Source organism: Ptychodera flava, chromosome 21, assembly GCF_041260155.1.
Source record: "Ptychodera flava strain L36383 chromosome 21, AS_Pfla_20210202, whole genome shotgun sequence".
NCBI lineage: Eukaryota > Metazoa > Hemichordata > Enteropneusta > Ptychoderidae > Ptychodera > Ptychodera flava.
Window position 1 is genome coordinate 19,032,845 of NC_091948.1, and position 12,777 is coordinate 19,045,621.

General features: G+C 40.9%; 1 protein-coding gene across 1 annotated transcript in view; it reads right to left on the reverse strand.

Annotated features, from left to right (window-relative positions):
• Positions 1-11,885, reverse strand: part of LOC139121628 (G-protein coupled receptor 54-like) — a 59,698-nt gene extending 47,813 nt beyond the window's left edge. Inside the window, exon 1 of the mRNA XM_070686679.1 lies at positions 11,450-11,885. Within this exon, the coding sequence (XP_070542780.1) occupies positions 11,450-11,779 (330 nt within the window). The 5' untranslated portion in view covers positions 11,780-11,885. The remainder of the gene's footprint in view (positions 1-11,449) is intronic.
• Between the last annotated feature and the right edge of the window lie 892 nt (positions 11,886-12,777).

Below are 12,777 nucleotides of genomic sequence, written 5' to 3' on the forward strand. Positions count from 1 at the left end.
TCTGAAACGCAAAATATTTTTCACACATGCAATTGATAGCGCCTCGAAACCTTTCTTATACATGCGTTTGCCGTCGTCATGCACAAGTACAGGTAAACGTTGATGTCTCTGTGACAAAGACTTTACACAAATGTCAGCATTAAGATGATTGATGATAATTGCCATGGTTATTTCAGGACAGATAACGTTCAACTTCAACACAGCGTGCTGCGATGCTGACGTATGACAGGGTGGTAAAACTTCCCGTATGACCATGTTAATATCTCTCTGTATCTGTATTATGCCACTGCGAGCATGATTGAGTAGCGGTTTTCACTTCCAAACAGGCAAAGCTACAAACCAACTCATAATTCAACACTTCAAACACGACATATGGCAACTTCTGCTAGCCTTCAAACTTAAACCAAAATGGGCTCTTCTACTGCACCGTGCGCTATACCCTGGGCTGACAGAGAAGTTCAATTGACAATACCTTTTTGAGGCTCTCCCATTATACAAGCGTTGTCCCTCCACAGTACAATGCGGGTATAAACGGATTCTTGTGGTTTTAAAAACAAAACAAAACGATAATATACGACGTGTTTAGCTATGACCGACTCAACTTGGCACACAGACGTGCTAAATATCAGGCATTGTGATTTTCCAATAAAGTCAAACGTAGCCACGTATTATGTAAAAAGTTTCGAAAAACAACTTCGTCTGACCTTTAGATACATTTATCATGGATATCGGATATTGTACACGACGCGTATTTCGAAAACCGTACTATGCTATGCTAAATTATAAGCCCCGCGATAGCTAGGGTCAATGTTACGGTACAAAAGCAATGGAAATATGCTTTAGGTTTGCAAAAGGTGGGTGATACATTTATGTCTAATCTCGTACAAATGCAACGGCAGGACATCTGGCTGATATCATTTTACGCAGTTCTGTATTCTGCATTATTGCCGTTATCTAAAGACACAATCGCGTGATAAACGGTGCGACATCTCCCTCGCTGTTCTGTTCTCCAATTTTTGTCGCTTTTTTAGCTGAAAGGCTGTACGCCGACCTAGGCTGGACTGAATATATACTAGTTGTACTATTAGCCATTTACGTAAACTGCTCAAAACGGATGCACGGCATCAAGCTTTAGCGGCTTAAAGGACGAACAATATGTGAGCTTTCTCCTCTCGAAAAAAAACCCGAGTGTGATTCATAGCGTGCGCACGTTTGCAAGCTGGCAACACTGCGGAAACTATAGGAGAAGGGAAGCTATACCATTGCAATGTCATATAGCCTAAAATACAGATCACAATCTTTCAACGCAAATGACGTGTGTACTTTTCTACAAGCTCACTTTCACCAAAAGGAGATACACGATTCAGGGTTGAAGGATACTTGTTGCATCATGTGTAATAAGATGTAAACCACCTTCGTCAATCAATGGTTCAACATATTTCAAGCTAGTGTTCCAATAAATCTCCTGTTTTTTCATTGAATTATAATTGCTTTCATCTCATTGCATGTATTAGCACAGCTGGTCAGCGAGTACTGTAAATAGAAACCCTTTCACTAAGCATTGGGGATTAATAAAACTGACCATATTGCGGCGCAATCACTCTTCTGTTGGCATTTTGTATCTGCGCCTACTTTGATTAGCGTTTTCGCTTCATTAACGTGGTTTTGAAGTGAAAGAAAAAAACAGGTCCAAAGAAAGCTAAAAGTGCCCTAGCTTTCAATTACAGTGGGCAAGATCTAGAGTGCTGCGATCATTGATTTAGGAATCAAGTGGGTTTTTACGCGTGTGTTTTCTAAGAAAGCAGAGCATGCATAAATTGCTGAACACAGGAGACAGCAGTCAAGTCACATAATCCAAGGCGTATGGTTCGATGGACCAGAGCTCTCGACGACGATAGAAGGCTTCGAGTTGCCCGCGACTTGTGATAACACAATCTTCAAAGGTGATTGTAACCTGAATACCTTGATTGGAAAACACAGGGATCTAAATGTTCAACATGGATGATCTACTTGTTACATTGGATGAAACACATCCGACATATTCTTCCGCTACACGGCTGGTTTGTTCAAAAATCAAATTAAACTCTTAATGAAATAAAGTAGTTTTCAGGCAACGAAACAACCGATTGACGCAAAGTTCCACAGCATCAATCGAATTATTTCCCCTTCTCTGAACGACTTTGAACGAGGACAAGCACTTTTCATAACACGCGACATGTGTTGCAAATCTTGCTTATCTGTCGGTATCACTCGTGACGAGAATAGGAACAAGACGGGCGTTACTAAGTGACGCAAATGTGTCGAGCGTCTATAACTGTTTCTAGCCAACAAGAAGCACCCGAAACATCTGTGGACAACGTCGACCTTATAAAAGGGTGCAGGCTTGAAGACAGAATCCGTTTATGCAGAAAAAAACTAAGGATATCAAAAGGGAACCGAGTAATTGACTCGTTGCGACTTGATTTACATCAATCGCAGTGTTTTTTCATCATCATACATCTAGGAAAGTCACGATTAATTGGCATGTAACTATCCGTGATTTGGGTTCAGGGAATTTTAAAAAGTCTCAAAGGTACGAACTTCTACGCATTTCCACAATTTATGACCATATCTAACGAGCTAATTAAGATGTGTGTTTCCATCAACCTGTCATATCTATGTCACTTCCGGGCAATATTGCTCGCCGTATGAAGCGAAATTATCTAATTTATTTGAGGAAGGCGGCAAAATAAATGAGCACAGAGTATGATTAATGAGCGCATCAGGGCATAATTTGCGATAGGCTGTATGAATTAGAGGTAGCCTGTGGTGGCGTAAAAGTGAAGGTCAAAGATGTAGCTAATAGAGTCCTATGTAGATAAATGATGTATCGTATCTGAGGACTTATAAGGTAATAGGCAATCCAATTGCTTTTACATTCATGAACCTGGAAATAACATTATTTTAAAGGCTAACATCAATATTTGAGTAAAATTTTAGTAAAATGGTGAGTAACTGAGAGTATTGGGAGGGGAAGAGGCGAAGAGATGGGACAAAGTTGGCGCGAAAAGTTATAGCATGATCAAACATACCCATTAAGATACCTGAAGCAAGAACTGGAAAGCAAGTCAAAATCGTGGTCGACGTACGGCAGCCATATTGGATCGCATTGCGAAACAAAGTGTACATGTCTTTCCGCAGAGCTTGAAAGAAATCCTTCCGACTTTTAACGGCGGCCTGGAACATAGAACACGTTTATACATTTGTTTTGGCCAAACTGCGACAATGCAGTGAACACTTTATTTTTCATGGTGTACAAATGCATCATCTTTAAAACTCTATTTGTTTGTGAACATGGCTGAGGATAGTCACGTGACTACACACAAGTGCGCACAGAGAGAACTAACCTATCAGTTCTGCGCGTCATCCGGAAAGGACAAACAGATATAATCCAGGGTTACGGATTGTCAGCGTCATTAATCGACCGTACCCTTAGTTTGAAATTAAAGTCGCGACATTTCCGAAACGCTAATAGTCTTCTGAGATTGACCATCAATGCAACCACGTGCCTTTTGAACGCTAAGTATACAATACAGTTCGTGACAGAAAACATACCTTTGCACTTCAAAGGATGGATATTTCCGCGCAAGTTAAATGCCAGCGGGCATACAGGCTCAAATGACTAGCGTCGACTGTTCATTAAATTTCCTCTGCCACATCGTTGCAAAAACCATTCTCATTGCCTTGTCATGTTCTCGACAGGTTAAATCTCGTACATCGCTAATAAACCACACACTTTGTGTCCTTCTAATTGCTATGGTAACTATGTACTAGGAAACTCTACATCGAAGGCAATTTTATTTTGAAAGCAGCATCTAAGTGAGCACACCGCTCATTTGATTCGGTTGCAATACATGATGTACAATTCATGCGCACATGACTTGAATTTATACGCAGGCGTGGACAGGCACAATATTTTACCATCAAACCCACAATGCAATAGTTGTAAGTTCCTTCTGATTGCGCGAGTCACACCAGAGAGAGCCAACGACAATTCTCAGAAGATTAACTGTTAGGTTATGTATTCCAAGGGGACGGAAAAGGCTGGCATTCACATCAGTATTCCAGCTATTTTTTCAGAAAAAAAGAAATAAACAAGAGAATGGACATGACGCCAAACATTGACGTTTATGGTCTTATTTTAATTTGAAGTTCATTTGAAGGTCACTCTTGTAACCCTTTATGATATCAACTGTGACTAGAACGAAGAAGGAAAAGCTTTCCCAATCACAGATGTCCATGCGTGTTGAAACTAACTAAATTGATTTTCATTAACCGATGGCCCTCTTGTCAGAGAAAGGCGAGTAGTTGATAAAGTGAAAGTAAACTATAAGCCTTGTAAGATTCATCTTAATGGTCAAATGATAGACACGAATCTATTTCAATCCGATGCGCCCTTCCGGCTGATAAACTGAACACGCAGCTACGCTTCCGTCTTTTCAGAGAGCGCGGCTCAAGGCTTATTTAGGAGTCGTCTCATGCTGATGCAGTGACTGATTTTTTTGAGTTCAAGTGGGACTTGATCTCGGTTTATCAGCTGCGCGGATCGATGTTGACGTAATTGAATTACTGCGCCCACAAACAAACACTGACGACGAAAGTTAGAGGAGCATGCGCACTATGATGATCACTTCTTCAATGAAATACTTCGGTGTGGTAAAATTCGCACACAAAAAAAATTGGAATATTGAAGTAACTACTTCTATGTAAATATGAACAAGAATGTACTTCGCTTTCTTACATTTCTAATGTTTGTATCAAATTTAACACTTGTTGCTTGGCTCCTAAGAATTGTTGACATCCAGGTTGTTTCAACCATGCTTTGAATTATGTGCACAGCACTGCAAACATCCGGTTTTGCTTTTTGTCTTTTTTGGTTTTTTTTGTTTGTCTTTTTTGGTTCTGATTTTGGTAGACAACCCTGCTTTGAATTCACGCAACGCAAGACGGCATACTACTGGTTTAGTCCGCATAAGCTCGTTCGTTTAACTTCCCACCGTCATTTTGAGGGGAAAGGGCACACCTGATCATTTGGTATTGCAGTCTCGAAACAAATCAGTCGCCTTGTCAATGTTTGGATAATTGAGAAAACGGAAAGATGCTGAGCGATACCATTACCTTTAATACAATTGGCTTGCCTGGCCGTTAATGCTGCTATCGATGTAGTTCGATGTAGTTCGACGACAGAATGAATTTTGCGGTTTCCGAAGGAGTCTTGCGTACCTCACCTGGATGGTGAGCTTTGATTTAGAAGTCTTTGTCCGCAAAAGATTAGATATATTGCGTTGGTAAAATTTACTTATGATGATAACTGAGCATGCGCATTATGACACTTCCATCGTATTTTCACTAAAAGTTTTAGACTTGGTTAAAGTTATGTGGAAAGTAGCTGAAACTCAAACGGGAGTTGACTTTTGGGAATACTCCTGGTTGATTTGAGTTGCATTATATGTGGCCTCTAAGTCATTCCGACTTAAATCGACCATCTAGCCGGCTAAATCACAAACCAGGCTGCAAATCCCCGTCTATGACAATTGTGTGCGAAAGCCTCGTTAAGATAAGGTCGGTTAGGTGGAATTGCGACAATCGACTTTTTTTGCGAATGTGTGTTGCGATACACTTTGCATGAATAAAAACTTCCTTTCTAATTCACATTCTTCAAACGTTCAAATATGTTTGTTATCTCGACCGAAGTTACCCTCAATTTGCCGATTGCTCTGTTCGCCTTGTTTTAGAAATTGGTGAGCCCGTTTTCAGTGTCTCCTTGTGACAAATATTATCAGATCACCTGAGAAACAGAAATTAATTCCCTGACTTCGCGCCATCTGTGATTCTGTTATCGTCAGCTGTACGCAACCAAGGCGCATGTCAAATCGCGTTTGTGTACAGGTGTCATGCTAACTCTCGATAAATCACTAGCCCAATGGATTACTTGAAGAAAATCCTCTAACAGTTCAAGCGTGGATTTCATATTCCGTGCGCATTTTACGAGGCCGTTGTTGCAGACTTTATAAGCCGACATCCTCTGTCTACATCACAGAATTAATACAGTCCTAAATATGGAATGAATGTTCAATTTCTTAACAGGAGAGAAAGCAAAACCTCAGGGCCGCCCCATCGCGAGAGTCGTAGTTCATTTTCTCTAACAGCCACCGTCATGTTGCACTTCTTATATACCCTGCAGCTCAGCCTGTTCTTGGATATCGCCATGATTTATTTAAATTCTGCAGTTGAGTTTCCAGAAAAATAAGAAAGACAATCCAGGCACATATACGTGCCAAGCAATACGTGAAGAGCCATGGCGCGTATAATATCTGCCAATCGGCCAAAATTCTGTCGGTATTTCAAACAAATGTGTACACTAAAATCATTTGTCTTTAGGGTTTTAGTAACGGTCGCTGGGAATCATTTGAATATTAAATATTGTTAGATATTAATGCATATTTACACTGTAATAGACATTTATGAACCGCCAAAAAGAACCGGCAAAATTTACTGAATAACTTGCGTACCAGCTGTCGTGGGACACCCAACATCGTGTCCATAATTCATTGCGTCTCTCGTGGCTGATAATAGTGATGTTACAGACGCGATGATACACAGCTACATGTCAGAAACGCCGCCTCTTCTCGCATACCTGAACGGCTTTCTCCTTATCGCTTTATCTCGCCATCGCTCCCGTCCAAAACGACGCGTCCCTGCTCCAAAACGCGCCACCATCGATGTAGATGCCTATCTGTTATCGTTTTAGTTGACTGGTTGATAATGAATCCCGGGGGTAAAATTGCGCCGTCGTATCACAACAACTTGCAACAAAATATCGGGCCCGTGAGTTTAACGCAGTTGAAATTGATGTCACTCAGCCAACGATAACATGCAACGGCGTGGCGTCACGCTATGTTAGCCGTCCAAAGAGATTGATATTTATCGGTTGATTCCAAGTGAAACTTCTCAGATGAAGTTTGCGGTTGGCCGCAGCAAATCACAGCAAACAGCCTAGAACAGATTGCACATTCGAATTCCGCGTATGTATGTTTCACCTTAACATCAGCAAAGCTCGCCATGTGCGCGCAGAAACAAGCGCACGGACATTGTTAATTATGCTTAAGCGCATCTACTTTTAACATACTCCCGGAATCAAGCGGATTTACCGAACTGAACAAATATTGTAGACCTTGCCCTTTTCAAGGGCTAGCTAAAGTTGAAAATAAATTAGTATGCATTGTACGATAGATATAGGAGCTACTGCCAATTATTATACAGCTGGTGAGGCCACTTAATCGAATTTCCTTAGTCAAAACACCGGGAATCGATTGTCTGTTTTAAGATAGTATACGCCCCGAAATTACAAAATTTATACTCTAACTTGCTCAAATTATCCCCAAGGAAACTTTCAAATTTTTTTCAAAAATCGGGGGTCACTGTGCAAAATGAGGTACTATGGAAACAAACTGCGTTCAATTTACCGAGATTTGAAATTAAAAATGGCCGCCACTCTTGTGAAAACTCTCGAGGGAATTAAATTTTCGATTTCTTTTACAAAAATCAGAGGATCAAAATGTTATTTACTCCGTGTGCTTCAAAATGAGTTCACACAAATGGAAGATCTGAAATTAAAGCATTGTAAAAAATGAGAGACCGACTATCTGTCCCCGAGGCGCATTCTATTTGGAAGGAACACACAAAAATCTTTTGAAAACTTACCCCATCAGGTTTTCTGTATAAAGATTCAACATTTACCATTTTTGTACGATTTATCAGTACAAGTTTGATGGGTCTATTTGAATCCCTGCTCGCGCCACCGCCCCCCCCCCTCCTCTCCCCATTGAATTGGACTGTTCACCAATTGATAAAACTCGGGGAAATGCTAAAATTACATAAACGTGCTGCGATCAAACTCGAGTTACGGTTTTACAAAGGATCAAGGTATGTTTAATACATTCTATACCAAAGCACTGCATCGCTCAAGACGTTTCGTTCCAATCATCACACAAGTCGATGATGTTATCGCTTGCGCTCCTGTTTGCATTCCTACTCAACATTGACACCCTTGCCATTTTAACAAGCGCACAATTACATATGTCTGTGTGATATAACACTGGCCATTAACAGATTAACAGACATGCGCACATTGATGTATAGCTTTAATTCTCCCAACCACCCGTTTTACGCAAAATGAAGGATGTTGCAGATGCAATTATTGTGAGAGGAATACAATTTATTTAATGCAAAACCTTTGAACTTTTTATCCTACAGGGTTCATCGGTTGATGACATAAGACGGAGAGGGCAGACGTTTTGGGTCATAAAATTCACCACGCTGTGACATCGAATTCACCATTGCAAAACTACGTCGTGTTACCTACTGTGCAAAAGGTGGAATGTTAGCTTGACTTATTGTGAGTACGATTTTTTCAAAGAAATCGCCAGGAAAACATATGTTTTGATATCCATCTACACGCTTGTTACGTGCAGTGACGTGAAGTTGCCTGACACACTTTACAAGAAAAGGAAATGTTAAGTGACGTTTGTCACGGGTCGGGATTTTTCAAAGACATGGTCAACAACACGTCTCATTAATATTCACACATGCCTGTTAAATGTCGACATGCTTTGGTGTTGTCAAGTTCTCAATACGAAGGCAGCTGTCAATCAAAGTCTTGAAAAGGAAGAAGCGTTCCGGCTCTTCTTTCAGCGATCACAGGGGATGTTATATCTCGAGCTTTATTCTCTAAACGACAGTTTACACGAACCTTACAACGCTGAAATGCATGCAATGAATATGCGTGACTGTCAAGGCGTGGGCCCTTAATGACTCTTTTCAGCTGCATCCTCATATTTCAATGCCCAGACTTCAACCGAACCGCCAGGCGAGGTTTTTCGGGACGCGACGATAGAGATACTTCTCTGTGGGTTACTATATCTCCGTGGCAACTGTGACTTCGCGAATAAAATTTAGCAAAGATCTGACGCGGCAGGAGAGCGTGAACATAGCATCGGTTCAGCATGTTTGTTGATAACTTCAATTGATGAAACTATCATGTACCGTGTAATGAGACGGTACTTTATATAATGAAAATATAGGCAGGGATTCTCACTGGTAATATAGGACGTCTTTCAAAGGAGTAATGTTGTCACCATAGGTCGTTCTATTTCACCATTTTTTGGGTAGACTGTGGTTTTCTCTACAGAAGCATATTTATACTTCGTGCAAGGTATGCGCAAGCGACACAATGTCTGATACTGGGCATGAAAGAACCTAAAAACTTTCAAATGAAATTAAAGCATTTGCTTCGTGTGATACTCGTTTCTACTTAGCGTGTTACCATAGTCTGGATTGCGAAACGAAATATTAGAGTGGCGAGTCTGGATGAAATCTATTAAAATATTACTCAATCCTTTCGTTTCATGAGCGGCGAGTTTTCAAATTGACCATACTGGTCTTGGAATTAAACCTGCATTGTCGTTTTTTTTCTGATGCATGAAAAATCCCTGTTCGACGTATAAATTGATGTTTTGACTTTTGTCGCGGTGTTGACTGTACCCTTAGTACACACTGCAACAATGCAATGTTCAGTCGTTGCATAGTATCATGCCAGCTGAAATATTCTAACATGTTGTTATTTATTCATAGAGTTGCGCTGGCCCATTCATTAACTGGCATCTATACCTGTCGCTACAGACACATGAGATTCGATGCAATCACTTTCAATGCCACAAGCAGTAACTCTGAATGAATCTAAAGTTTGACCACCTACGTAAATGAGTCGAGCCATATCTTTAATACCTATGATGTATAGTCACGCGAACGAAAAATGTACGATGTTAAGATTCTCGCGGTAACAACCTCGAAACAAAAGGCTGAAATGCCCCGTGTGTGCTGCTCAAGGAAATTTTCAACATCATATTTCATAATCGAGATACAAGTTGGGATCATCGTGTAAGCTTGTTAGAAGGGAACCATTAATTAAAGTTTGCCAATATTTTGACGTGTCGCGAGTTTCCTCTGTGTGTAAACTCGATGGGGAAAAAACAACTGACTGTTATCATGAAATCGCTGAACATACATGTTTTCCAATCGCTTTGATCGAGTGTGCCTAAATTGATAAGGGGAGTTACACGGGCGTGATATCTTTTGTTTCAATCGGCACTGAAGTTGTAGTGCATGAACATTCTGATAGGCAAACCTAACGTAGAACACATACATTGACAGATTGTGGGGGGAAACAATTCAAAGATTCACCACGAGCAAAAACAATGAAAAGATTTCGAATCTTCCGTTTTCTGGAAATCTGTCCCCGAATGCGTTTTGTCTAATGGGATTAGAACTTTGCCGACAGGAAAGAAAGGGCGAGCGGACGTGTCATTTGGGAAATAAGCATCACATCCATTGCCGAGTCGACTAAAGTGCCATCGATAAGCAACTGTAAGTACTGCAATCCATCATGCATAACATGTACGAGGTCAGAAAGTGGATTTCTCAAAAACCTCCGCGTACTGGCGCAATCGATCGAAGCCAGTCGTACGTCGCCACGGTCGGCTTCAGAAGTTCAAGGTGAGTTATCCTGAAGCAAATCACGACACGTCACGAATTTCTCTTCTTTTAACCCTTAAACCGCTAGCCATCTTTTTTGAGATTGTTGAAATTTCCCCAGCCCGAAGAGCGTCAAATCTTTCCTGCGACTGGGCTCATTTCGATGACCTTTGACACGCGTGCGGTTGTCCAGAAAAAAAAAACAGTATCCGACGATCGTTAGACCAGAACTGAACATTTATTACACTTATTGAAAATATTAAACCTGGAAGCAAAGCAAAATGTTTATTGATTTTCAAAAGATGTGTCTTGCTTAAATTGCACGAAATGACGACCAAAAATATGAAATGGAAGGCGCGCGTTAATACACAAAGCGTGACACAACGATCACCGATTCGACAGCAAAGGATGTCATGGTGATAATTTTATATAATTGGATTCTGACGGAAATGTCAGAGACCATCAAAAGAAAAATTGCTTATTTTAATGGAAGCAAATGGACGCAGCTCTCTTACAAATTTAAAATGAATAAATAATAATACCATATGCAAAGAAAATGAAAGATGACACCGACCATTCTCTCGATGTAAATGTTCCGATATGCTGTCCATTTTTGGTGACCGTAATTTTTTTTTTAAGATCATGTTAACTTATTTGTTCTCGTTATTACCGGAACTGTGCTTCGAAAAAGGACCAAAGTGAGCGCTATTACCATGGCGACTCTGATTATTGTCAATAAGGATTGATGTAGCGATGAAAGTAGGGAAATTAATGCGTTACCATGACGATACAACTTTCTGGTGTTCATTCGTGATCTGAAAAAAAGAAATACGTTTGAGATAAGCGGTACCAAGGTAAACTGCGAAAGCGTACTTACGTATTGTATGTAGGCCACCAGTCGACACATAAAGTCGCCCAATATCCACCTGTCCGGCAGTATGTACAGCAACGAAGTGGTCGGTGGACAGACAAGCACGAAAATCATATCTGATATAGCTACATTCAGTATGTAGAAATTGGTAACGTTGTGCATGCTCGGATACTTCATGACGATGTATATTACCAGGCCGTTCCCAATGACACCGAACAAAGTTATTATGCTGAAAACAACGGGAAGAATGAATGCGGACAAGTCCATGCCCAAAGTTCTATCAAAAGTCACATTTGTACTATTACTATACATCGGAGCCCCCTCCGGTTCGCACATGCTCTTTAAGTCTTTTAAGGTCGCCACACTGATCTACTCCGTGCGACAGCTGTCAGGCAGGAAGATAAACGTCCGTTCCGCTGGACCTGTACTCGACACCCGCTGTCTGTAGGTTTGTGAGATCCGTTTTCAAGTCAGAAAGACGGGTTTTCGGGGGGGGGGGGGAGGGAAACAGTGAGGCTTGGCTCCCGTAATTGCTTGTGTGAAAAAAAAACTGGAAGCAGACAGATGAAACCCCTGTTGTGTTGTCAGACAAATCGCTACCCCACACGGATTGTCTAGTGACACTGTGAACTCCCTGGTCCGTCGTGTTGCTACAATGCAGCAAGATGCAGTCCGTCAGCCCGCGGTGAACGATTCACACGATATTATGTGTACGCTGATATCTAGATATCACATCCACTGTTTCTACCAATGACAATGGAAATAGCATGTCCTCGACGTTACTGCCTTTCTAACTACGCTTGCTTGTCTGAATATGGTTAAAATAAACGTCATTGTGCGCAGACTCAGATATCTCCTCCACGCCTATTCACTGACTGTCGGCCCCTTCCATTGCCGCCTACCAGAGCCTATGTTAGCGAATAATGGTTTTACCAGACTTCTTAACTACCCTTGGCAGATTCCGTTTTCTTTTAATGTACATCTAACCAGGTGAATTGCTCAGATGGTGTTGAGAGTCATCCAGCAACAAGGAAAATCCATCAGTGTTTGGCAACAAATCCGATCTCCGGCCTGTACGGAAACGATAGAAAGATAAAATAAACATTGCATTTAAACTTTATAGTAATCACATTTTGAAATACTTCCCACTGCATGATTGTAATTCCTTATCCCGTTCGTTCGGCGTGATCGTTATCATAATCATCGTTGCTATCTTCGTCATCGTCGTCATCATCATCGTCGTCGTCGTCGTCATCGTCATCATCATCATCATCATCATCATCATCATCATCATCATCATCATAGAGTGTGAAAAGAAATGCGTCAAAAATTTA